Genomic DNA, 27,500 nt, shown 5'->3' on the forward strand with positions numbered 1-27,500 from the left:
CAACAACGCTCGGTTGGTTTGGTTGGCATCGGTTATTCTGATGGCTAGCTTAGCAACCGTTAGCAACCCACTGTTTATCGTTTTAATTGTTGACAGATTTGTTTATTTGACGAACTATAATAACAGCCACGGGGTTGGTGCCGTTGTCAGTAGTTGGACAGAGTCATATGAGACCTAACATCAATATCTCTGGATAAATATCAATGGACAATGATCAACCGCTTACCTCTCTTCTCTCTTGTTGCTGCCACTGTACGGGAGGGCCCTGTTACTGGCTGCGTTCGTAAATTCGCTCTGGAAATCTGATCAGCACTCATGGAATGCCTCTTGTCCAATCAAATTACTTGGTTCCTTTATGACGTTGAACCCAGTGTGCGCTCCGGCGCTCTCAGAGCAAATTTAGGAACGCACCCACTGTATCACGTGATGGTCACATGATTCGGTCCCCTACATCACTTTTGTCTGCTGGGTTTAAAATAAAATAAAAAGAGGAGGAAAGCTCCTAAATAAATCCTAAAAAAATCGAATTGAAATTGCTTTGAAATGCAGAAAATTTTGCAATTCAAATAGATTTGAATGCCGGGTTGACTTTCATACAGCCGCTGGACTAGACCAGGTGAGGCTTATACAGAGTTGATTATTCTTATTGCACAGATAGTTCTAGCACAATTACTGGAAGAAAACAATTTTATTTTTGCAGCTCTTGATAAATTAACTTATCGTATAGTTTATCCAGGATAGCTATCACATCTGCAATGAACACCCTGTCCAGATGGGGGCAGCCTTGTACCATTTGGTTGGCAACCATCTATCGCTGAAGAAGAACTGCCCCGCCCTCATTAACATCATGGCTGCCCCCATGGTCCTCGGTCGAAATATTCGCACCCTAGCAAGGATATTCGTAGGAGTCTCACAATCGGTACAGTATTTAACGTCACCGCATTTAAGATAGGCATTTTCGACTGTCACATTACTAATGATTTGTTTAACAGTGCTTGTTTTTCAGGAAACCGTACAGATTATCTTCTGCGTGAGAGCTAACGTCAGCTAGTTAATCAGTAAGGTTATTATAACAGTCGATTATTATTCTCTTTTTAGGGATCTAGAGGATCGGATGCTTGCAGAAATCATGGGAGATCTCGAATAATTTGGTAATGTGCCTATGTTTACTTTATCATACCATGGCAAACCAATAAGAGTCAGTGTCAAGTCAAAAAAACACATTTGTGTTGGCTGTGCGAGTGTGCGTCACACGAACCATATCTCTCTTGTGAATGCTGTATTTTGCCTTAGAATGTATTCCCCTCTCTTCCCTCTGTCGCACACCAGCCCCCTCCAGTTGACGTCAACAGCTTGCATCCACACCGGAACGGTTTATGCATCTGTCCCCTCATCGGTGAGTATTATTTACACGTTCTCTCTCTCTCTCTCTCTCTCTCTCTCTCACACACACACACACACACACACACACACACACACACACACACACACACACACACACACACACACACACACACACACACACACACACACACACACACACACACACACCGTTTGGTCTTTGATACCCCATCACTATTAGTAGTATGACAGTAGACTCAATACTACATCTGACAGCATAGGTCAGCTCCCAAATGCAGAATTAGACTGTCCTTCGGAGGTGTATGTCTATAGTAGCTACATTATCTACATTTTCCAGTGTTTGTATCTGTACCTGGTGTGTATTCTGTAGTCTGTATTCTTTACAGTCCGTATACATCTTGGATGAAACTATTCTGCAGACATTTTTCATTAATGAATCATTCTTTATTTGATTTTAGGTCACAGTCACAGAGGAACCAGACACGCTGTATCAGAATGTGTCAGTACTGGTGAAGGGTCATGACAAGGCGGTCTTGGACAGCTATGAGTTCTTCGCCACTCTGGCTGCCAAAGAGTTGGGCATCACTCTGGGCAAAGTGTGAGATGATGATAATAATAATAACAATAATAATATAATATACCATTTAGCTGACACATTTTATCCAAAGTGACTTGTATTGCAGTGAATGCATACATTTCTTACATTTACATTTTTGGCATTTAGCAGACGCCTTATTCCAAAGCGACTTACAATCGATAAATTTGACTAAGCAAGTGAATCATCAATTCACTAGTTGTAGCAGGAAGAGTAATCCAGCTCAGGCCAGGGGCCATTGGCAGTTGTCGTGATAGAATATATATATTTTTAAAATATATATATACAGTATATTTTTAAAATATATTGACACTGGAGAAACAGTACAAGGGAGAAGTAGAAGTTTTAGTATATATGGTCCCAGCAGGAATCGGACCCACACCCTAAGTATTGTTAGTGCCATGCTGTACCAACTGCACCACAGAGAATCACTTTAATCATAATTTAGTAATAATAATTTGGAGAATGGGTTGGGTTGTGACACGTTTGAGTGAGGATCCGACATGTATTTACTACTACTGTCTACTACTACTGTCCTTATCAGTCACACAAGTCCATGTTCCCGGCTAAGCTGACCTGTCCTTTGACTCACATCACATACTAAACAGCGGTCACATCTCAAAGCTATATATTAGTTTTTTACAGCAGTAATATTCTGATTTTACGTTAATGCCTTATGTCTGTGTTGCCCTCTAGTGGGAGTAATACTCTCTAACTCAATAGGTTGTTTGTTTATTTTGTTCTTCCTCCACCTTAGTTTCCAACCTCCAAGGAACATAGAAAGGCTAACACTCCTCAAGTCTGTCCACATCTTCAAGAAGCACAGAGTCCAATATGAGATGAGGACGCTCTACCGTTGCATTGAGGTGAGATACCAAAGTCAGCAAGCTCTCCTCTTCAAAACTCGTCTTTTTAAACTTGCTTTTAAAACACATTTTTATTGTTGTTTTTACAGACTGTGCTTTTGTTTTACTTTTTATTTATCTATCTATTCTTGTTCTTTCCATGAAATGGAGTGTCTTTGAGTCCTGAGAATAGCGCTGTACAAAATAAATGCATTATTATTTAACCCGTAAGTCCTTGTGATTACTCCTACAGAATTACAACAGACAAAACGGGCAATTCATTTCCCAGATTTGAGCTGCAGCCTTTCTGCTCTCTATGCAGTCTGTGTTGGATTCAACTCCAATTGATCCGGTTAATTGATTAGATCACGGTATGCAACATGGCCAATGGTGAAGTCGATGGATTATTATGGCATTATTCTGGTTTTTCTAATGGATGTCACATTCACACCTCATATTATTCTGTGATCTCATCAGTTAACCGAATCAATTGGAGTTTAAACACAGATTAGGGAAGAATCAATGGGCTATTATGCAATGGTCAGGGACTCAGGGTCACATGTCCTTCTCCTGCTCCTCCTCCAGCTGTCTCATCTGACGGGCTCCACTGCGCAGGTGTACCTGGAATACATCCAGCGGAATCTACCTGAGGGCGTGGCCATGGAGGTGACCAAGGTATGATTAACAGATGTCACAGAGCCTTAAGGCCAATGCACACGGCGGCGATTTTGTCGCACCGCCGAATTCGATTCCATTGTTTTGAATGAGACAATGCACACGGCATTGGCCGTGCGATGCGATGCGTTTTTGTCGCACGACAACATTCGATTCTCCATTCACACCCACACACTTCGGTGGTGTGAATTGAGAATCGAATGTTGTCGTGCGACAAAATCGCACGCCGTGTGCATTGGCCTTTAGAGTCTGGTTAAGATCCTTTGTATAATAAATATAATACTTTTTTTTTATGTATGATGTTGTGTTTTGATATTACATTAATACGACATCAATCATTTGCTTAGGTCTGTTATAGGCAAAATAAAGGATTAATAAGTCTATACACAGAGTTTGACTATGCACAAAAGTTGTTCATATTTTTTTCCATCTCGACAGACTTCCATGGACAAGATCCCCGAGCATATCATGGAACCCATGTGGAAAGACCCACCCACTGAGGAGTTGCCCAGCCAATGAGAGTAGAGTCACAGACAGAAGCTGCTCTTCCACTGGCTGTTATCAGCAGCCAGTCAACATGAGAAAACTTTCAAAACATAGGAAGGTCAAAAGACTTGGGGGTGATCTGAACAAGATTATGTAACATACGCATTGCCTGACCTTCCAAACGGTTAGCTATTGCCATAGTTATCATAGTTATTGAGCCCCAAGCTCAGAGCAACCTTTTCTACAAAAAAGGGCATCCTCCAGAAATGCTGTCCAAAAATGTACACTTACTATTTCCAGTGAGACATTCATAATTTGTCAGTTAACCTTTGAATTGGACTCACATCCAGCTAATTTGTTTTGGCATCTGCCTCTTTCCCTTGTAATGTCCACATGTCTATGGTGGGAGACTACAGGATGAATTGATTATGTTATGATTATGCTATGTTTTGTTAATAAATCACTCTTAAAGTCCTTCCTCTGTCCTTTTGGTCCTCCAGTCTTACATAGATATGTTGTTTCGTTTTGAACATTTGTACCATGTTTTAGTATGTTGGGCTTACAATGGCAGTCAGTTAGAGGTGTCACCAGTCAACTTCTGAACACATATTCACCTTTTCAAAGCAATAGTTTTTAGAATGCATGATAACCATCTCAGTGTTTTGCCTGCAATGAAAATGTGATTGTAACCTGAGAAACAATGAGAAACGTTGTGTAGTTAACATGGAACACTGTAGTTGACTGACTTTTCTGGTGGTTGATGACGAGTTTGCATTGTTGGGAATAAACAGAAAAAACACAAACACACAAAGCAAATTCGTTAAAGTGTTTATTGTAGGAAACAGACGCACACAACTGATCGACAACACTGGAAAGAATCACACTGGACGATAAGATCACTATTTTTCAAAAGTTTTACATTTTAACATCGATCCTTCTAGACTACTGACTCTGTGAATCTAAATATAGCTTCATTGTAACTTAATGATGACTGCCAGGACTGGAGCTGGTTATATAAGTTCATTTTCTAGTACAATTCACTTTATCAACATGGATACTTCCTCTGGCAGCTCTATATAAAGCTCACCAATGGCAGGCCCACCCCCTCCCCCGTCCCTTCTCCTTGGGTCAAGATGAATCATCTGGTATGTACCAAGACAACGCTCAGGCATTCATTATAATCCCCTTCATGAGTTATCGTCTTCGGGGGCGGAGATGAGAATGAGGAATCTTGGTACACATACTGTAGGGATTCTTTGCTGCATTGCTATGACACTGGCATTGTTTAGGGTCACTTCTGCAACCTTTGACCAAGATGCTGTATGTTTTGTTTGAAAATGTATTGATCACATGTATTGGTATTATTATGGATGATTATGCTGCAAAGCCAATTTCCCCTTGAGGGATAATTAAGTTTACTAACATCAACAGTAGGCAATGAATGGATGCCTGGATAGTAATCTATTGGATTAACTTTTAACTAGTGACCAAATGTCAGTCAAAAGTCAGTCAATCAATCAATTAATTCAATCAATTAATTATTCTAAACTAAACCCTCTCATATGTGATTATAATCATTAAGACCAATAGGCCATAATTATGTGAACACCTGCTCCTATTGTTGCCATTGCACATCTTGTTTACTACATGATGCATATTGTGTGTGCGTGCGTGCGTGTGTGTGTGTGTGTGTGTGTGTGTGTGTGTGTGTGTGTGTGTGTGTGCTTGTTTACATTATGAATGCAAACAAATCAGAAGTGATTCCTGGGAGGTAATCCATCAACGTTGCTAAAGGAAAATCCAGGCTTATTTGAAAAAATCTGGACTTTCTTTGCCTTAAATTTTCCTTTAGCGACGTTGATTCTAAAAAGCCTCTCTATTGACAGTAATAATAAACAAAAAACCTTCTCCGTCTCACCTGTTTCAATGGATTATAGATTGACCATGGTCTTTGGGCCTTCTCTCCATTTCCATCCTGTAAAAGAGAATCTTCATGCTTCTGGGAGGGGCAGGAGGGGGGAGGAAGGAGGAGAGATGGGGGGGGGGGTGTTGGAATACAAGAGGAAGCTCACCTTGGAGGAAGAGGAGGGGGTGTGGTGTCACAGTCCTCAGGTCTACTGCTGCCTTCTGAAGGTTGACTACTACACCCCCCGCCCCCCATCCTTCAGGGGACAACATTCAACGTCATCATCATCATCATCATCATCATCATCATCATCATCATCATCATCATTATTGTAAAGCAGCAGCGGAGGGGACTTCAAAGGAAGACAGGGAGGGTCGGCAGAGAAGAACAGACTCATTGGTAGAGGAGATAGAGATGGACAGAGAGAAGCAGGGAAAGGTGCAACACCTGCCTACATTTACAATTACGTTTACATTTTTGCCATTTAGCAGACGCCATTAACCAAAGCGACTTGCAACAAATACATTTGTCTAAGTAAGTGAATCATCTATACATCAGTTATCATAAGAAAAAGTAATATAGGACCAGGGGCCATTGGCAGTTACAATGCCTATGAGGCTTTTGTTTAAGTTATTTAAAATGTAATGCAGAGGCAATGTGTGTATAAATCTTATGAACCAGAGGTGTGGAAGGGCCACTGGTGATTTATACTTTGCCCTGTCTGGAGAATCCACAAATCTGTGGTATGTCATGGAGCATGTCATTGTTTCCTGCTAGGTAATGCCATGTCCTTGTTTGTCAGCTGGATGCATATCAATAATAAATGTTTCGTCAGGGTATGAGTCGACATATCTATTACTTTTCTTTAACTGTCTGCACTAAATCTGCTGCAGTGCCTCTATTAAGATAGAACCAGAACACCATCCAATCATGTCAAAACAAACAGAATAAACATTTGAATAAATTCATAGAAATGAAATGATTCCTTTTATTCGTAATATCCCTGATTCGGTTACCTCAGCGAAAGCATGGGTGTGTCTTAAGACCATGAACAGCATCCAGCGTAGTCTGCCGCATAGTGCTGTCAATCAATATTCTATTAAATAATAATAACCCTAAGAGGCCTTTCCTCTCCCTTGGCTACAATATGTATTGAGCACATTCCAGCTGCTTGTTCTGTTGCCTCTCGTGCAATTACATACTTTGATCGAGGATCTCTTTGTTGAAAAATATTGATTGTTTTTCCTGACTGTGTTTTATATTGTTGAAATAGTTTGAATGATGTATGGCTGTAAATTGTGTGGATGCAGGGCTCCCTTGTGCAAGAAACATTGCTCTCAACGTGATTCCCTGCCAAAATAAAGTTTTTTTTTATTTTTTTTAAATGAATTATTATGTGTATGTACAGTATGAGGTATTGCACCTTTGCATGTGACTGCATGCGTTGCAACAGACTGGGATAGAGATGAAGTCATGACACTGAAGAGAGAAAAAGGATTTGAGCAGACATGTTGTTTATCGGAAGTAGAAGACAGTGGCTGTTTGCTTGTTGTGTAGAAGATAAGATTCTCTCCATCCCCTGTTCTCCTCTGGGACGATTATGGTACAGCATGCTCTAATTTGTAAAAATGGTAACAGATTATATATATCCTAGGGGGGATGATGTAACAGATGATATATATCCTAGGGGGGACGATGTCCTCCTCTTAAACAGACTACCGTTGTAGTTCTGGGTGTGAGTTCTATTGGGGAATCATTTCGACGCGGTACAATTCTAGAGTGGTGTGTCCGACAGTCAAACCTCACCTGATAGACTTGGTGGCTCTGTGCCATCTTAGAGAGAGTTCCATGTTTCAAAGGCACATGATACTGTATATACAGTGCTCTTCAGATACACATACTGTATATATTTTCACTTTTTTATTCAAGTCATTTCTGATATACAGTAACTATAACTTTCAGCCCTCAGCATGACTATAAAATACTTTTCTTTCAGTCATCTTTTCCAAATTGTCATAATCGTGACCCATTTTTGTTTTTTACAGTAAATACTTTATTTCCCAGTACGATTCTTGGTCCTCCAACTTCATTGTAGCATATATGGCAGTGTGGTCTAAGCTTTGTGTCAAAACATGATATGGTGTTATGAAAAATATGTTATAGCATGTGTATGTGTGCAGCAAAATAGTTTCAAAATGGTTCAACAATATTCATTCATAATGTGCAGTTTGTGTTTCAGAGAATACTCAGCCAAGTGGCATGATTAACAGCAATGTAGCTACTGTAGCTGTATAATACTGTAATATACAGTATACAAATAATGTACTTTTAGGTCCATTCTCTTCAATAAATTACAGTTATGTTGTAAAGTTGTAATGTTGCGTCAAGCTGATGTTAAGACAACTCTCAGACTTGACTTTAAAAAAAATGATAAAAGAGAGGAGTTCAGTTTAGTTTTACTTTTATTATTTCTTTCCTTCACGACTATGTCATAACTGTTGACTGTACATTCACAAATCCACATAGGTCAGTTACAGTTAGTTAAAGGTATGATAACACTTAAAAACTACACACAGTGAATAATAGTATCTTAATACTAAACTGAAGCAATTACTTGTTTCGTAGTTTGCTTTAAAATATAAATGCTAATATATAGTATACTGTATATATTATTTCAATGTAGTATCCATTTATGTTCATTTGTTTTCTTTTAGTCATTCCACAATATAGATTGCTGAACACAAACATGAATTGTTCCAAACAGCAATATTCATGAACTTAAAATAGCTGCACATTAATTATATAAAAATGTCACGTAAAAGAATCATGAATACCTGACATTTAAAATATTGTCTTTTCACTGTGTAAGTGAGTCTACACAGCGTTTGCTGTCATTGTGTACTGCTGGGTGATGTTGTAATACAAAACTACAGTATGTCCATGTAACAAACTACAGTATGTCCATGTAACAAAGGGGAAAGTTAGGGAAGTCCAAGTAAGAAACACTGGTGCTTGAGGGCTGTTGTGCACTCTTTCTTTCTTTCATTAAAATGGTTCTCTCTCTCTCTCTCTCTCTCTCTCTCTCTCTCTCTCTCTCTCTCTCTCTCTCTCTCTCTCTCTCTCTCTCTCTCTCTCTCTCTCTCTCACTCGCACACATTGTGTCACTAATATTCTTGCTTACAGGTCAGAAAAAATCTCTGTAAGTGTCCACAGGGACCACCACAAGACCCATATCACTAAAGGACTAAAGGACTTACAGTATAATACCCACGATTTATAATACCCACAATTAATTATTAATGATTTCAGATTTTCAACTTTTTAAAATAACCTTTTGTCAACACTATACAATGTTGTCCTAATACCAACAGAATATTTTCCTTCTGAAAACATAAGTGACAATGAAAGTGATAAATGCTTTTATAATTAAGGTCTTAAGTGTCATTTGCTGTTATATTTGTTTCACATTTTCTCCTCCAGTATATAATATCAATATCCAGACATTTGGCTACAGGGTGTCTCATTAGGAAGAGGTTTTTTTATGACACATTTAGAGACTACCCCGAGTAGGCCCCCTGCTATGCTCTGTAATTATTTTAGGGCAGGCTGCGTTAAAAGCGTCGGCCACCAGGGGGCCATGGCCAACTCTGGCCTCTGCCAGGTGGGGGGTGATGCGGAGGAGAAGCTGGTCCATTGTGGTAGCTGTGTAAAAGGATAAAATCACATATTGGATTCTCATGCTCTGCCACTAGGGGGCACATTCTGATAAGAATGTGTTGTCGTCGTCCCCCTATGTCTGTATTGTCTTTCCTATATCTATGAAGGTTACATGCACTATTTCAAACTCTGTTTCCCAAATTTTTTTGCATGATCTACTGATCTATGAGCATTCATTAATGGGCATTTACCTCATGTATATTATGATATGATATGTATATCATCATTCGATTCTTTGTGATTAACCTTACTGTTGTTAAGCGCGAAGAGGCGTTTAACTGATAGAAAGGGATTAGAGAATTATAGGGGAAGAAAGTCAAGCCGTACGTGTTAGAACAAAGCTGTAAAGAAGAGAGGGAGGGTATAGTGTGTGTGTTTGTGTGTGTGTGTGTGTGTGTGTGTGTGTGTGTTTGTGTGTGTATGTGTGTATACATACATGTGTGTGTGTGTGTGTGTGTGTGTGTATAAACAAACATCTTACCCTCTGGGGCCTCTAGGGCCTCTGGGGCCTCTGAGGTGGAAGTGGCGTGGGGGTCCGGGGGGCATGCCTCGCCCGCGGGGGTGTGGGGGACGCCCTCTAAAGCCTGGGTGTCCCAGGGGGGGAGGCGGAGGGGGGCCGTGTCTACGGGAGGAAATCAACGTACTCATCAACTGAAGAACAAGACATTGCGGAGTGGATGACTGATTGTCCACAGAGGGGTGCTGTTAAGTGCGCTGCTGGCCTTTCAAAGGTGCCATGTCTCATTGTGATTTCATGCAACCTCGAGCCAATTCTGATTGCTGAGGTAGATTAGATCCTAATAGGCTCCCTGTGTGAATCAGATTCTCGTTCTCAAACATTTGTGATTCGGAATCTACTCCTCACAGCCGTGTGATTCACTGAAATCAAATAATAACACTTCACTCTCACTCAGGCCAGGTTTGAGTCTTTGGTATTCCAGGCTCATATGCGCTGTGCGCAATAGCCTCAGGACGATAACAGCAATGACAGTGGGGGGGGGGGGGGGGCTTTACCTGTGCATGGGTGGGAAGGGGCATCTCATGTGCATGGGCGGGGGTGGGGGAGGGGGAGGGCCCATACCCATAGGTCCACCCCTCCCTCCTCGCCTGCCCCTGATGATGTCTGGGTATGGGCGCATCCTGCCCATCCCTCTCCTGCAGAGACAGGGAAGGAGGATTCATGGGAGGATGAGTCATCCGGTGTGAGTCATCCCATTCGGAAGCCATGCAGAAAAACAAGAGAATGCTCGGATGGAAATTATGAACATGAATTACAGAAATAATATTTGAATACACTGACCCCATCCCATCCAATGATTACGCAAGAATCTTCTCCCAATCTGTTATATCTTGTATGTGATTTAGAATAATAACTAACACCCACCTATTGGAGTTATGTAATAATATATATATGTTACGGTACATGTGGGAATACGGTACATGTGGGAAAACTAGGATTAGGGTTAGGTGCTACGTCTACTTGGTACATGCTGGCATGTCTAACCCTACCCCTAACCCTAACCCTACCCCTAATCCTAACCCTAACCTTAACCGTAGCACCCTAGCACCTAACCCTAACCCTAGTTTTCCCACATGTACCGTTTTCCCACATGTACCGTAACATATATACAGTATATATATATATAGATATATATATATATACATGTATATATATGCTGACACAGACTCTGACCTATGCTGACAAAACACATGTAAACAGATAATCAGCTGATGTCTCCAGTACCTCATGGGTCCCCTCATGAGTCCCCTCATGGGTCCAAACCCGTTCATGACCCCGTCCCGTCCTCCTCTGCCCCTGCCACGCCCGGGGGGCCCAAACCCTTTCATCATCATGCCCCGCCCACCACGAAAGCCACGGCCCATCCGCCCCCCTCGGCCCACCCTCGGACCCCCTTGGGCGTGCCCTTTGAACCCACGACCCCTGTGGAGAGGAAGTAAGGAACATTTAGTGACAGCCTACAATGTTTCTACAGTCAGGTTGCTCATGTATGCAAAAACAATAACACTAACGCAGTGTAATGACAATGACAATTGGCCAATCGCATCCTCCGATGGAATAATCCCATGACCGACCTGGACTTGTTTTCTGATATGGGCTCCTCAGATGCATCCTGGGAGTTGTTTGTGTATTCCGTCACCTGCTCTGTCTCCATCTGAAACAAAACAACAACAAAGCCATTGTAGCGGAATCAGATCAGAACAAAGCGTATGACCTGATGTGAAGTGTCTTGAACCCTCTTTTACAAGGCTTACGCAAGGCTGTCAAAACACTCACACACAATATGTAATAACAGTCATATCTAGTCGTAAGTGGCGTAGAACACTAAGGGGCATACAATATCATCACATGGTTCCTGGTTCAATTACGGCCATTGACATATCCTGCATGTCATCCCCCCTCTCTCTCAATCTCTACTGTCTCTATTCCAATAAAGCAGAAATGCCCTAAAAACATTTTTTTCATTATTTCACAAGAGATGGCTGAATGCAGTCACATACACAAACCATTATTTAGGTACTCTAGCTGGCTAGCACACTATCCCTGGGCTCAAGGAAAGAGTAACCAAAGCACAGCATCTACCTGAGCTTAGCTTTTGAGTTTAGTATAGGGGGTTCGGCTCGGGGATACCTCGATACTTTGAGAGGAATATGCACAACAACCAGGGTTAAATTCCTGGTCAGGTTATACAGTCAAGGGCGCGCTACACAGTTGAAGAGGTATACGTTATACAACCCTGAGTGATTTTGTTGAAAAAATGTATGCGTGTTTGTGTGTGTGTGTGTTTGTGTGTGTGTGAAATCGATCGCACACTAGCGTTGTGGGGACGTCGTCTCTCTCAGCTGTCATCTAATCTGCCATCTACCATCTGCTCGGGGTGGCAGGCCTTTTAACACATTAAAATTAGGGTAAAAGTCAAAGGGCCACAGGGGCTACACAATAGATCCTACAGGAGTATCACACAAGTTAACACAATTCTGAAAAACTGAAACTCCCCTGGACAGGGCCAGTTACTGCAATGCTGAAGGGGATGTAACAAGAATGATGTTAAAAGATGGTAGGAACTGGGAATAGCATTTGAATTACGTTTAGAAGTCAAACATGTGTTGAATAGACCCTCAATGGATGTTAGTTGTTTACAACAAAGACATAGCCTACCTAAAGAGGGATGAATTGTTCAGTATTGAACTGTATTTCTGATGTGTTCTTCATCAGACAGGACTTTTACTGATGTAGCTAATAATCCAAGGGATATTTGAAGCAACAGACCGTAGTGATGTAATACACATTTGAATAAAGCATAAAAGAAATCAACACTGCATGACATGTAATTGCTTCTGTCAGCTAAATAATTTAATTATAACTAACAGATGTCATGTAATACATTCCGTATGAATAACTTCAGCATGAATATACAGATAGCTAAATTAATAAATTAGTACGAAGATAAATTAAGCAATGCCTGCAGCTGCAAGGTAATCAGGCATAATGTGGACAAATGTCAGTTTGATCTGAAGATCTGAAGACTTATCAAGACTAAAAAGTGCAGCGTTTGGATGAAAAACAACACCAGAGCAACATTCGGGTGTAAGCAATATCTGACATCCTGCCATAATCAATATATACCTCTTGTGCAGCACAGGACAGACAAAATACAAATCCTCACCCCCCCCCCCCCCCCCCCACCCTAACTATAGTAACTGATATCTATAATCATGATATACATACTAAATGATATCTATATTCATGATATATACTAACTGATATCTATACTCATGATATACATACTAAATTATATCTATACTCATGACATATACTAACCAATATCTATACTCAAGATATACAGTATATGTATATACTAACTGATATCTATACTCTCTGCTAGTGTTTGGAATGGGTGAGTACTATGCTCCAATGACCCATGCCAAAATCATGAACACATTCAGTCAATCGATGACGTATGAAACTAAGAGGACATTCATAGGTTGCGCCAGTCACATGCTGTACTGGGCCTTTAGCTGTCTGGGCACAGTAAAGACTCTAACACAGAAAGAGGGACTGCTAAGCCAAGGAGGGCTTTAGGAGTTAAGCAGAATGGCTGCACGAAGTGAGGCTTGACAAAGCTGGCGTTGGGGAGAGATTATTAATAGTGCAAAGGGCCCTACTGTAAAATGTAACACCTGCACCACTGCAAGGCTGGAGTTGGGGAAAGGCTGGGTGGGGGATGGGAGATGTGGAGACTATCCCTTGAACCCAGGGATAGTGTGCTAGCCAGCTAGAGTACCTAAATAATGGTTTCTGTCTGTGACTACGTTCAGTCATCTCTTGTGAAATAATGGCTGTAGATATGTGTACACACACACACACACACACACACACACAGACACACACACACACACACACACACACAAACGCACGCACGTTCGCGTGCACGCACACACACACACACACACACACACACACAAACACACATACACACACTCACACACACACACACACACACACACACACACACACACACACACACACACACACAGCTGACAGATATGTACCATGCCTGGAGTCGAAACAGCTTAAAGGGAGGAATTTGATTAATGCATTAGAATTTTCTTCAAGAAAGCATGCTGATTTAAGAGGAAACTTATAAGGATGTCTGTCCTCCACGGGCTTTTAACGTACACAAACCACTTATCAAAGTGACACTTGTTATGATTCAAGTTATTCAGCACTGTTTCCTTTGGACAGCGCCTAACCTCATCCCTATTGTGCACAGCGCATATCATAAATGAAATGGGAGAATATAAGAAGTGTAAGAAGTTTGGATATATGGTTGCGTGTTCCCTTAACAAATAAGATTCCTTCCATTCAATAATAATTCCAAGATTAGCCTAGATGATTCATTTCCTTTCAATAGATCCAATTTGCCACGGCTCAATGAGCACGTCCCGGTAGAGCTGTACATGGCGTGTTTGAAATTGTTTAGCTGCACACACAATACATTGACTGCATGTCGAGATAAACGTCACGGAGCCTGTTTATCTTACCAAATATAGCTGGAGCTATGTTTATAAATTCCGTAGCCTATAGGGCGTAAGCCTATACTCATACCACCAATATTATGACGAGAATAGCATGGAATGTTTACTTTCGGAGTCAAATTCATAATTATTATTCTTAGTTTTATATTTGAAAATTCATGATATAAATATTGCCAAACGTGCGTAATCTTCTTGTCCGGTTCAGTAAATTCAAAAGACATCATCTGTGCTTGCCTGTGTATAGCCCAAACCGACTTCATGCTTTTGAGCGGTGGATGAGAATGTCTTTGCAGTTGATTAAAAAGTATACTGATGTAGACATTCATACGTTTTTGCGATATGGTTTATGGAGTTACAGGTAGTCTAGAATCGAGTAGATGCATCATAGGATTATTCAAACATGGATGTATGGCTAAATAAGGAGGTATAATTGCAAAGGGGTTCCACTAATGCTGTTGCTGTAATATGCAGAAGAAATTACTTACATCAATGGCAGAAGGCGAGGGAAGTCCAGAAAGAGAACTAACGAGATTTTTTACTCTAAATAATATGAAAAATACATATATTTAGAAAAAAAAAATGTAAAAAATACTATATTCTCTATACTGTCGCCAATCTCTCTTTGAAATGGCGGCTTCAGCCGAACCGATAGATCCAACTCTGATTTCTTTGTCAATGATACATTGTAGTGTGGTGACACGCCCACAGGAAACAGAGTTCCTATCTGATTGGCTGATAGCTGTACTTGCAATGCCTCCATCAAGAATATGGACATTGTGGTTGGTAGAGAAAACATTGACAGCTCAAACCCATGTTTGGGTTATCCCTGCTATATTTTTCTGTTTACAAACAATGTACTAATAGACCATTTATTAATTAATTTTAAATGAAAATGAAATTAACAGAATGTTTGGGTATAATAATAAATTATTGAATTAGCTTAGTGATTTGTGAAATAATTTAGAATGTGCAATATATGAGAAGACAGCTGTCTTTTGAGTAGTAAGGGCGGCAGAGGGCGGCCCACTGGCTATAAACTATAACTGATAATAAATAACACACACCAGGTTGCAAACAACATTTTTGTTAAACTAGTTTGTTTAATTGATAATGTCACCAATCCTTAACAACAATAGCCTATTAATATACAAGAAAATTACACACTGGTCAAGTGCCCACAGAAGATCAATTATTTACACCAGGTGGGGGGCAGGAGAATCTAAATAGAATATCAAAATTAAGTTATTATCCACAGTGGCACAATTTCAAATCAAAAAGGTAAAAACAAATAACAACCCCTTCCCAAAAGAGATCATCACATCAAACCCCATTATTCGTAACGCGCTTCATTCCCAAAGTGATCAGTTTTACGCACATCATTACGCGTGGTTCAGGATGTCCGACAGTTCTTTGATGTACTCAATGGCGTATTTGAGAGTTTGGATTTTAGTTAGGGGCTGACCCCCTGTACTGTAATCCGTAGGCAGGTAATCGCGAAGATGATGCAAAGCTTCAGCAAGACTCCTCATCCGCATCTTCTCCCTCTCGCTCGCCTTCATGCGTCTCTTGGTGGACATCTTTGGTTTGCTCTGTTTCTGCGTTGCGCACGGGATCGGTCTGTGACCTGCTAAACCATAGCAAAAATTCCCGAAGCTTTGATCCCCATTTGGGCTTGAGGACATCTCGGGTGAAGAGCACATCGAGTCGAATGATGACTCAGGCGAGGTGGACTGAAGCGAATCGTGGCCGTTTCCAAAAGCTCTCTCCTGAGTCTTCCAATCCCATTGAGCGAGTATTTTAGTGGTGACACCATCAATGTCAGAATCCATGTTAGTAATATCCTCAGAAAGGTTCTCCATACCCTCAATTCGATGGTATCCTGGTGGATGGAGAGTCAATTATGAAAGACGGGTTGGCGAACTGTTTTATATGGATGGAGCTCTCCATGCACTTTATGAGTTCACAGCTGAGGCGAAGGTTCAAAGAAAACCCAAGCGCCAAAATGCGACCTTCCCGAAGGACGTCGTTGTCACCGAGGTGCGAATACGGCGAAATAGACGGATAATGTGTAACAGAAAGAAAAATAATTAGATTCTCTTTTGTGGGAAATGGGTTTTAGCGAGCCATGACAACAATTATCAGTTTGATGTGATCTGTCTAATGAAGGAATGAAAGGATGCTGTTACACCTGGGCTTTTCACAGGTCATTGCCATGACATGGACGTGTGTCTTTAGTCTAGAAGACAAACAGGCTACGACTATGTTGTCTGGACGGAAGAAATATAGACATAGGCCTACTTTATTGTAAACTATTGATGGAATTACAAAATAAAAATAGGGGGAAGAAAAGTTAGCCTCAGACATAAGTTGTGTTTCAAGTATCACATGTATTGTGCGTATGTGTATAGGCCTATGCGTGCGTTAGTATAACACATTATAGACCAATTCATATTATATTTCTTAATAAAGAGAGGAAGGTTGAGTTAAAGTTTTTGAATTTCTGGGTTAGTTCAGCAAATCTTAAGTAGCCTAGCCGATGCTGGTGGACTCGCACGAGCGACTAGGTGCGTTCGTAAATTCGCTCTGAGCGCCGGAGCGCACACTGGGTTCAACGTCATAAAGGGACCAAGTCATTTGATTGGACAAGAGGCATTCCATGAGAGCGAATTTACGAACGCAGCCTAGGATGCAGCTGTCACCGGGCCTCCGCGAGACGCACTAACATGACAGGCCTTTCATGTCTGGGAAGGTGTGCAACGCGTCACTAATGATCAAGGGGAACGAACACGGCCCAGGTCGTAAAGCCGCGAGCTCTGCCCGCTGGTGGGTCAGTGACGGCGAGAACCGCGCCCCTCGCGCTCTCTGCCATAGGAAGCGACACGTTTGCCCGTTTATGCCGTTATTAGGACGGTGTTGTTACTTTTATTCTCTGGCAAAAGTTCTTTCTTTTGGCAAATGAGGGGGATACAAGCCAGTAATGTCCCTTTAATTGATCAATATTGGCATTTCAAGCTGAATAGAAAGCCTTGTTCAAAGAGTTGTTGTTTTGCATTCCAAGTCAGGCCTACACAAGTAGTGCTGATGAATTAATATATTTGCGAAATGGTAAAATAAATACTTAACAGAGAAGATTGAAAAATATAGGTCTTTAATTAAAACACATCAGGTATATTACTTAAATCATCAGAGTATCCCATTCAAGACCATCGTTATGGCCCGTTTCTCATGAAGGCCTTGATTGAAACGTGTTATGAATAGAGCTACACTACAAAACCTAATCTTGACTAAACAGAAGATTAAAGAATCAGGTGACGAAAAATACTGAAAACAAAAAACAAATAACACTTAATATAGAATACACACAACCAAGTAAATAAAGCTTTAATAAAACATTAGAAGAAAAAAACAACAACACATATTTTTCATGTTCTTTTTTTCCTGGATTAACAACTGAAGCAGATCAATTTTTTAGGAACTTCAGCCTAAGTCTCTCGGCCAATGGCAGCGGGCTCTCGCTGCAAACCACTGAGTCATCACTATCTGAAACAGTTACTGGGGAAACAGGGCTTGGAATGAACACATTGTCATCAACTGTGATTGTTGGGACATCCTGGTATTTTCCCTTGCTCGACACAGAGCTGCCTTGTATCTGTTCACCTACGATTACAGTCAAAGCCCTAAGTCTAAGGGGTTCGGCTGTGTCTGAGGTGGCTGTGGTTGTGGTGGGTTTAGAGATGGGTTTCAATGAGTATTCTGTGAGGTAGTGGAATCTGGGTCTGCATTTGGGCTTGACTTTAGTCTTCTTCTGAACTCCCCGTCGCTGGTTCTCCGCATCGCTGTCCTCGCTCGATGAGCATACTCTGGCGCACACGCTCTTCTTCATGGTCTGATGCAACGTCCTGTTCCTGTCATCCCCAACAGGGCCTCCGTGGCCAGGATCAGAGTGACTCCTCTGTGGTGGGGCTGAAGAAGAGGAAATTCCGGTCTTTACGAACTTATACTTCTGAGGAGGTTTTGGCCCACCGATACCATGTTCCTTATCGTTTCGGGTTTGTGTTGAGGAGATTGAGCCGGCTTTTGAGTTGTGACAGCTGTTCAGCTCACTGGTCACCCTCTGGCCCTTATCAATGAGCAGAGCTTTCTTACCATACTTGTGTGGCTGTTCCAATGGTTTGGAGTCACTGCTGCCTTTAATAAGAGGGATCAGTTGGAGAACTGCTGGCTTGGGACCTTGTTTGTTTGAATGCGCTGCCTGGGTGTTCACCGGTACGTGTGCTGTGACGTCATTGTGTGGCTGCGCTGGGTTCATACACTTTAGGGTGTTCCTCATGAGGACCCGGTCCCTCAGCGAACACTCTGAGTAACATGATTCTGACACCAAGGGTCTGGCCTCAGCTGACCTGTGATCAGTTAAGGAGCCTTGCATTGCGTCCATCTCCTTCCCCTTAACATCTAAGTCATCTGAGCTTTCCACAGACTTCTTGGGGTCTATGAAGCGAGTGCTAGCGACCTGCGGGGGCGGGGAGGACGTGAACGACAACGCCTCCCAGTCAATGTCACTGAGGTGAAGCTGGTCGATCACCATGGAAGTGGACGGAGAGGCGGACGCTGTTTCCGGAATTTTCCAAGAGGACAAAGCAGGAGATGGGGGATACACCGCTGCCTCTATCTGGGCCCCGAGACGAGCTTCCGAACAAGGGTGGTCTTCATCAGATACAAGACTCTGCTTTGAGATTCCTGGGGGCTTCGGGGCTACCTCTGGGGTGACAGTGTGTGTGATGGTAGGTGCTGGGGTGACAGTGTTTGTGACAGTAGGTACTGGTTCCCTTGCTGAGGGTTGTTGGGTGTTGCCATCAGCAGTAGAACTGTGCAAAGACATCTGGGCCAGGAGATCTGAGACTCCATCAAAGGGATCCTCAGACGGTTTCTCTTTCTTACTCTTCGGTTTCTTCTCTGAAAGGGAAGCAACAAAAACAGAATGTTTAACTACACAAGATCGATAACCCATTAGGAAAATCACACAAAATGTATTTCTCTCTGCACCATAGCCTGAACTTAACTTTAGAGCTCTTTTTTTATTTGAGTCTACACACATACACACACACACACACACACACACACACCCACACACACACACGTCTTCTTTTCATGTTCAAGTACCCCCTGAAGTAGTGAAAATCTACAGCATTGAGGTACAGAGGGGGTGGGGGTCCCTCAACCCGTCTAAAGTGACAGCAGCTCCTGTGTGACAGACACCTCTGCTTCAAAGCCTTTGGTGTGCACAAGCAGAGCTGCCAAACCTTGCATTTTCAGGTGTCAGAGGCCCAATAAGAGAGACTATCGAAAACACTGCAAAACTCCAGGTTCCTTTGATCCAGACACCCCAGGCGGGCCTAAGTGACCAGTCGTTGGGCCTGTCAATATTACCTGGGTGGGTCCTGTTTCTCTCATGGAAGAACACACTTCTGAAAAGTGTTTCTACAGTATATAGGCTAAATAACATATCAGGCCACAGATTAAACCTACACCTAGATTACAACGTTGTTTCAGTGGACTAAACCTAATCCCAGACTGAAATGCATCATCAACTGGAATGTTCTATTGAGAATAAATGTTGCTTAGTTAGTCCAGAACCGGGAAACTAGCCAATAGGGTTTAGTCTAGGTCTAGGACGACGCTTAACCAGGGTACGGGAAATTAGACCAATGAGTTTCTCAGCCTTACTCTTGGTCTTGTTCTCCTCAGCCTCTGCCTTCTCCCTCAGGAACGTGCCCACCACCTCTGGGTATGCCAGGCAGAACAGAGCCTCCTCCTCCACAGTCCTCACCTCATCCTGGTCCTCTATCGGGTGGTCCTCAGGAAACACATAGTGCTCTGCAGGGGACACAGCACAATCAATTTAATCACAGAAACAAAAACGTTATTTTGTATTTCAAAATGTATTTAAACTTTAAACTTTTATTAAACTTTTACATCTAATCTACACATAATGTAGCATATTTAGTATCCTTATTGCCCATAATAATGCATAACTAATTTAATATCCCACCCAGGATAATAATATTCTAAAGTTTTTTTTTTTTAATGATATTCAACTAGTTGATTGAGGCCCACACGGGAATGAGATATCAGACGGTGTCGTTAGTGGAGGAGACTTTGATATGACAGTTTTCCCAGCCTGGGGAGGAAGTCAATTTAGCACCTGGTGCAGTTGTTGCCTCTTCTGTCACCTCAGCCCCCCCTCTGCCCCCCTCTGAACCCCACCTCACAGCAAGTCACTAACAGACAACACGGTGACGAGCAGGCCAGGTTTATGGGGACTCTGCATGGGCCAACACTGTCACCCTAACCTTTACTGAGGCAACTCTGATGTCACAAAATGAACGCTTTACAAATGTTGATGTCAGTTGGCTTGGGGAGAATGATACAGGGGAGTGCTGAGCATAAGATAATATGTGAGGGATAAAAAATAAAAGGGATCCGTTATTTTATGGCTGCCATTGTTTGAGATGAGAAGGCATACAATCTAATATACTATATATATGATATAATGTAACAGAAAAGACTATAGAGAATGTTCGAGTTGATCAAGCTGACCTGGTTTACTCCAGATTACTTCAAAGCAGGCAATAGTGTTTCTCACTCGTGGCTTCCATATCCTGTATTGGGGAGAATAATAAATAAATACATGTTAGAAAGAAAAACATTTATTCATACTAAATATGTACTTTTCATGGACAGAAATATGTTACTAATTTCCATATTCTGTACTGCATTGTTGTGTTACTAAATGTGGCCCGACCGTAGTGGTTTTATCTGTGATGTCGTCTCTCTTCCATGTTTTCTGTTCATCAGCTCAGTGTATGTCATCAGGACTAGCACCTTCTCACTAGTGTAGTGTTTAGGCCACTCCATTTTAGCATACGCAAAGTTCTGGAAAACACAAAAGACGGAATATAACAATAGCATATATATAGATATCTATGCATCTATCCATCTATCTATATACTGTATATCAATTCAATTGTACCACCCCATGAAAGGTACTATATCAATCTAATATAAAGTTATTATTATTATTTATTATTACAAACAAACTACTTAAGAGCAAAATTAGGCAATACATTATTTATTAGTCTGAACGGATACAATTAAACAAATATTTTTGACTATAGTTTACAATTCTGGATACAGTAAATCGTTAACCTGCATCAACAGCATGTTTGGTTTCCTTCTTTTGAAATTCTGAACAGGCCTGTCTTTGTCAACCAGGAACTCATTGATAATCTGAAACACAAAAGTAGGAAATTACAAACAGCACAATCGTTTACCTGTTAATGTGTTGACCTATGATGATACGAAGCATTTACTCTACCTCTGTAAAAGGGAATTTATCACATGACAGTGTTTTCCTGAAAAGAAATCAAGAACAGATGAGGTATAAAGAAACAAAACATGTTTCACCTTTTCATTGAAACTACTTGAGTATATAGTTTATTCTATACTGTATATTCTTGTAGGCATAAATGCATTTGGTGCAAAAAAGGGACTCACTTCCTGATGCTGGCTTCAGCAGAGGAGGCCTTGTGTGTCTGCTCATAGCAGTGCCAGTCACAGGGACACTGGTAGTCATAGTCCTGGGGCTCACAGAAGTGCTTACTGTCACACAGCACACAGCCACTGCGCTCGTGAGTCTTTGCTGAACCTGAGAGATAGCGAAAGAGACACATAGAGACAGGGAAAAGGAAGACAGGACCAGGAAAGGGGAATGATGGAAAGATGGTCCAGTAAAAAGACAGAGACAGAGGGGTACATTTAGGGTGACTGGGCTGATGGCAGTCAACATAATACATTCCCATACAACACTTTTATAAACATTTGTTTTTTTCCCATGTTTATTTTGAACAACACCGAAGACATATTTGAAAAATAAAGCATCTCACAGGCTGGGTGGCTTGATCAGGACAGCATGTGAAATGGTTTTTATCAGTTATATGCGAGTCATCATCTTGTCTCAGGAAACCCCTAACCCCCTTCCCCCTCCCCCTCCTCCACACAGACACACACCACCCCTCCTCCACACAGACACACACCACCCCTCCACCCAGACACACACCACCCCTCCACACAGACACACACCACCCCTCCTCCACACAGACACACACCACCCCTCCACACAGACACACACCACCCCTCCTCCACACAGACACACACCACCCCTCCACACAGACACACACCACCCCTCCTGGTTTACACCTCTTATCACGACCAGGGGATGAGATGAGTTGAAAACTCACCAGGATGGCGACAGACAAGGCAGTGAGCAACCTTCTTTACCACCCCCTCTGACACACTGACCCCCTCCGCCTTCCACTGGCTGAACCTGTCATGGTCAAGGAGAGGGTATGGGAGATTAGCACAGGCAAGATTAGGGACTGTGGATATCGTTTGATTGAATGAGACCTTTAATAGAACTTCTGTATCAACGGTTATTACCCTCTCCACTGTGTAGTGAGCACAGGAGGGTGAAAATGTTGATAATTTCAGACATTTTGTTTGTTTCTGACCTTTGTAGAAGGGTTTGTCCTTTTAATGTGTGGATAAGCTTTAGAGTTTGCTCTCTACCAACCCCTGGTATACCCTATAGGGGGGGAGAAAGTCCTTTATTCATTTATATATTCATATATTTCACATTTGTTGTATTTATGGTGTGTTTTCCCAGAGAGCACAAGCTAAAAGTTAGCCTCCCCACAATCTCATACCTTGGGAATGTAATCACAGCCAAGCAGGATGGCCAGACCAACCAGTGTCTCCCTGGCTAAATGCAGCTCTGTTTGTATGCGTGGCGTCCTGTAACAGTCTACCTGAGGGTCCTGAGATCAGACATTAACATAATGAATTACATGATAACAAAGTCAGAGTTTCCCCTGTATGCCTATGGGTTATGGGCCATTGCAGACACATTTACATTTACAGCATTCAGAGATGTGGGTGCATTTCACGTTTGTGACACTAGAGGGCTCAAGTAGACTCTCAAATAAACAAAATCTGTCAGGTGTTCTTATTAGTAGACTTGAAAAAGGTTCACATCATTTCTCTTGTGGCAGTCTCTTAAATTTTACTACAACAAATACATACACTCGTAGTATTACCTTGGTGTTCATGTTGAAATTCCTGTAGACAGTCTGAGCTCCGTAGAGGAAGGCGTCTCCATCGTTGGTGATGCAGCCATCTACAAGGCCGTGGGAATCCAGGAAAGCACACATGGCCTCAGCCTCCCCAGCAGCTGTTACCCAGGGAATGCCCAGACTGTCCAGCATCTCTGCACACTGCAGGGGAGAGAGAAAGAAAGTGACACATACACCCAAAATGGACTGACTTATCTAGCGCCTTATTCCAAAGCACTTTACAATGGCCTCTCATTCACCCATTCACACACCCATTCACACACCAACGGCGGCAAGCTACCATGCAAGGCACAGGCCTGCTCATTGGGAGCAATTTGGGGTTCAGTGTCTTGCCCAAGGACACCTCGAGATGTGGCCACCCGGGGTTCGAACCGCCGGTCTGCCAACCTTGCGATCATTAGACGCCGGCTCTACCTCCTGCACCACAGCCGCCCCTGGCCCACGCACGGCGCACGCACACACCTCTCAGAAGGGATTAAAATAAAGTCAAGTGGCGCATGTGTGTGTGTGTGCATGTGTGTGACAGAGAGAGAGTGACAGAGTGAGAGTCAGTCACCTCTTCACAGTCCTTGGATCTGAATGATACACATACTACAGTCAACCAACCTCTCTTAGTACAGCATTAAAGCGCCCCCTGTTGGTGCTTTTGGTAGTTACTGTTTTCGGGGCAGCCTTCTTAGAACCCCCGTATCTCATCTCTGTCCTTTTGTTCATGGTCTGAGCTTTGAGTTTAGGGGCCTCTCCTTCCATGACGAAAACTAGTTTTACCCCCATCAGTAGGAGAGAGGATACTCTGAAAAACAGATTTCTGGGAGAGACAGAAATAAACAATGCATTAATAACATTACACACAATCTGCTATGTGATGTTATGTGCATTGCAGAGTGTTTTCTGGTGTAGAATACAAAAGGGTGTAGTATGTACGGGTAGAAGGGAATCGGTTACCGGAGGTGAGGTTTGGTGACTCTCCCCATCATCCCTTGAACCTGCTGGGCCTCGCACACCCATATGCTCAGGTCCACGGCCAGGGTCTTTCCTGCGAGGCTATACAGCGGCACCGATTCACGAACCGGACCAAGGATGGACCACAGGTCGTGCACACCCATCACTCCAACTCAGTCAGGAAGGAGGACCACTAATTGGACAGGACACCACACTTACTAGCAGAAGATATTACCGATATCTGAGCAGACAGCAGCACCTTTGTTGTTGACAATTTTGAATTTAGCGGCACTTCCTGCATGGCTCTGAATCCCCCATCCCGTACTTCCGGTGATTCTGAGTATTTTTTTCCCCTATTATATTTTCCATTTATAACGGATATATTTATGTTCTTATTAAATCGTTACATATTCTGAAAACACGAGATATATTAACATTCGAGGGTATTGAATGTGGAAAAGACATTGGTGAAAGACCATCTTCTTCATACCTCATTATTATACACACATGATTACTACCAACACCAATGAACGCGAGATCACCAGGGTTGCCAGATTGGATTGTCAATTTCCAGCCTAACCACAGTCAACCGCTAAATCCTATATTGTTAGAAAACCGCTGGTTTTGCAAATAATGATCTTCCCATATCTACCGAAATATTTCCAAAGATATCATTAATCGTGATAGAGAATAGTGTAGGACATCACACTCCCCTGCGGTGTTCCATTTCCCACCTCATCTATTGGACTCCCTACTTTTACCTGGATGGTTCTTTTATTAAAGAAATCCATAATCCAGATAAAAACATTACCTCTAATTCAAAAGCCCCTCCTTCCATATCATATCATATGCTTTTTCTACATCAAAGAAAACTTCACGCATTTTGTAACTTTCAGGCACTGACATTTTGATGCCTAAATGCTATTTATTCAGCCCTAACCGCCCAATTTCTTTTTTTCCAGCCCAGTGTGATAACCCGCCCAATCTGGCAACCCTGGAGATCACATGACAGTCATTTTTTGACGTTGCGCGCGGAAATCCACGGGAGAGTCTCTAAGCAACAAGCAGCCGGGCTTCAGTCAGCGTGCAAGTTAAAAGTATATTAGTCGATGAAATAATATACCCAGAACTTCCATTAACGTTGGTGAGAGAAGTTTTTTGGGTTGTGGACAAGCTTGTCTAACGATATTAGCCAAACAAACCCCAACGAGTGTTTTCATTCTCTGATTCCGTGAACTGCGCCAACTAGCTAGTGTAGCTAGCTATAACTAACGGAGCTAGTTTCAAGCTAGCTAGTGTGCTGTCTTCTCTGAGGAAGGGCTACCAGCTAGTGTGCTGTCTTTTCTGAGGAAGGGCTACCAGCTAGTGTGCTGTCTTCTCTGATGAAGGGCTACCAGCTAGTGTGCTGTCTTCTCTGAGGAAGGGCTACCAGCTAGTGTGCTGTCTTCTCTGAGGAAGGGCTACCAGCTAGTGTGCTGTCTTCTCTGAGGAAGGGCTACCAGCTTGTGTTCTGTCTTCTCTGAGGAAGGGCTACCAGCTAGTGTGCTGTCTTCTCTGAGGAAGGGCTACCAGCTAGTGTGCTGTCTTCTCTGAGGAAGGGCTACCAGCTAGTGTGCTGTCTTCTCTGAGGAAGGGCTACCAGCTTGCTCGTATCTTTGTTCTGTTCTGTTCTTTTTGTTTGTTTGTTGAGGTTTGTTTTTGATGTTTTTGTTGTTTGTCCTGCTTCTCTCTGTCACCTGTACAGTGTCCTTGAGTTTGAGAGAGGCGCTTTTAACATCTAGCTATTATTATAATAATAATTATTATTATTAGAATTATTATACGGTTTTGGTTCACTTACAGTTAGTTTTATATCTGGTTAAATGCATACTAACTTCAAAAACTTGATGCTATACTACTTACTACTATTATTGCGTCAGTTCCATTGCTTTCATTTTCGTTTTCCTGCCAGCACAGCACATGCTCTATTTTGAAGCTATCATAATGTTACAGACCTGGCCAGGGGCAGGATGTCGAAGAGGAAGAGCACTCTTGAAACCCCCCAGAAACGGGCTCGGACCGCGGAGCCGGAACCTGAGGATGACAGTGGCACAGTGGATGACAGTGGCATAGTGGATGCCAGTGGCACAGTGGATCTCAGCCTACCATTGCCATCTACATCCCTGCAGGTAGTTGACAGTGACGTTATGTTTTCCACGATGAGGAGCACTCTCGGTTCTCAGATTGTACTTATACATTACTGACATAAACTATTGTTTATTTATTTAATGCTAAAAAACTATTCGTTTTAAGGGGTACTGGCTTTATGTCAGATACAATGAGTAGAGTAAAATAATCACCTGGAGTACATATGTTAGCCTACATGTTGAGCAATAAGCAGTTTTGACTATTCTTCTCTCTGTTTTGTTATAAGTCATCTGGAGATGTGGGTATTATCGAGAGCATCACCCTGAAGAACTTCATGTGTCACTCTCTGCTGGGACCTTTCACCTTCGGAGCCAATATCAATTTTGTTGTTGGCAACAACGGGAGTGAGTTTATCATTTGCTCCCATGACGGCATTGTTGTCCATCCTGAATGTCACAACAAGACGCTTTTCGTATTTTCTCTCCACCTACTATTGTATTGCATGTTTCTGTGTTTGTATTACTTTCTTGTAATCCCACACTGATTGGTTTGATTGCTTGCGTTGTGTGTCCTCTGTGTTGCACACTTCCATTTGTTTT

The 27,500-nt window shown here is 42.2% G+C and overlaps 5 protein-coding genes across 5 annotated transcripts in view; 2 read left to right on the plus strand and 3 right to left on the minus strand.

The window, feature by feature from the left end:
- Window positions 1–847: 847 nt before the first annotated feature.
- mrps10 (mitochondrial ribosomal protein S10) lies at window positions 848–4,561 on the plus strand (the record flags this gene model as incomplete). The annotated part of the gene is made up of 7 exons (XM_080531252.1): window positions 848–919; window positions 1,099–1,151; window positions 1,330–1,396; window positions 1,821–1,960; window positions 2,715–2,823; window positions 3,388–3,477; window positions 3,916–4,561. The coding sequence occupies 7 exons, from the start codon at window positions 848–850 to the stop codon at window positions 3,994–3,996; spliced, it is 612 nt and encodes a 203-aa protein (XP_080387378.1). The 3' UTR covers window positions 3,997–4,561.
- Window positions 4,562–9,480: 4,919 nt separating this feature from the next.
- Window positions 9,481–11,760, minus strand: LOC308152073 (uncharacterized protein; the record flags this gene model as incomplete). The annotated part of the gene is made up of 5 exons (XM_080524983.1): window positions 9,481–9,571; window positions 10,068–10,208; window positions 10,601–10,741; window positions 11,331–11,528; window positions 11,681–11,760. The coding sequence occupies 5 exons, from the start codon at window positions 11,758–11,760 to the stop codon at window positions 9,481–9,483; spliced, it is 651 nt and encodes a 216-aa protein (XP_080381109.1).
- A 4,263-nt stretch (window positions 11,761–16,023) lies between these two features.
- On the minus strand, window positions 16,024–16,503 carry msgn1 (mesogenin 1; the record flags this gene model as incomplete). The annotated part of the gene is made up of 1 exon (XM_080547494.1): window positions 16,024–16,503. One exon carries the CDS (start codon window positions 16,501–16,503, stop codon window positions 16,024–16,026), a length of 480 nt encoding a protein of 159 aa, XP_080403620.1.
- Window positions 16,504–18,104: 1,601 nt separating this feature from the next.
- Window positions 18,105–24,938, minus strand: gen1 (GEN1 Holliday junction 5' flap endonuclease; the record flags this gene model as incomplete). The annotated part of the gene is made up of 13 exons (XM_080524995.1): window positions 18,105–19,597; window positions 20,369–20,518; window positions 21,242–21,303; window positions 21,447–21,577; window positions 21,851–21,931; window positions 22,020–22,056; window positions 22,199–22,349; window positions 22,942–23,027; window positions 23,212–23,285; window positions 23,407–23,517; window positions 23,797–23,973; window positions 24,439–24,640; window positions 24,778–24,938. 13 exons carry the CDS (start codon window positions 24,936–24,938, stop codon window positions 18,105–18,107), a joined length of 2,916 nt encoding a protein of 971 aa, XP_080381121.1.
- Window positions 24,939–26,783: 1,845 nt separating this feature from the next.
- Window positions 26,784–27,500, plus strand: part of LOC308152096 (structural maintenance of chromosomes protein 6-like) — a gene marked incomplete at both ends in the record, with an annotated part of 30,086 nt that continues 29,369 nt past the window's right edge. Inside the window, 2 exons of the mRNA XM_080525006.1 lie at window positions 26,784–26,942; window positions 27,188–27,305. Coding sequence (XP_080381132.1) covers window positions 26,784–26,942; window positions 27,188–27,305 — 277 coding nt within the window. The remainder of the gene's footprint in view (window positions 26,943–27,187; window positions 27,306–27,500) is intronic.

Source organism: Nansenia antarctica (assembly GCF_963989245.1).
Source record: "Nansenia antarctica genome assembly, chromosome: 1".
In the NCBI taxonomy this organism is placed as follows: domain Eukaryota; kingdom Metazoa; phylum Chordata; class Actinopteri; order Argentiniformes; family Microstomatidae; genus Nansenia; species Nansenia antarctica.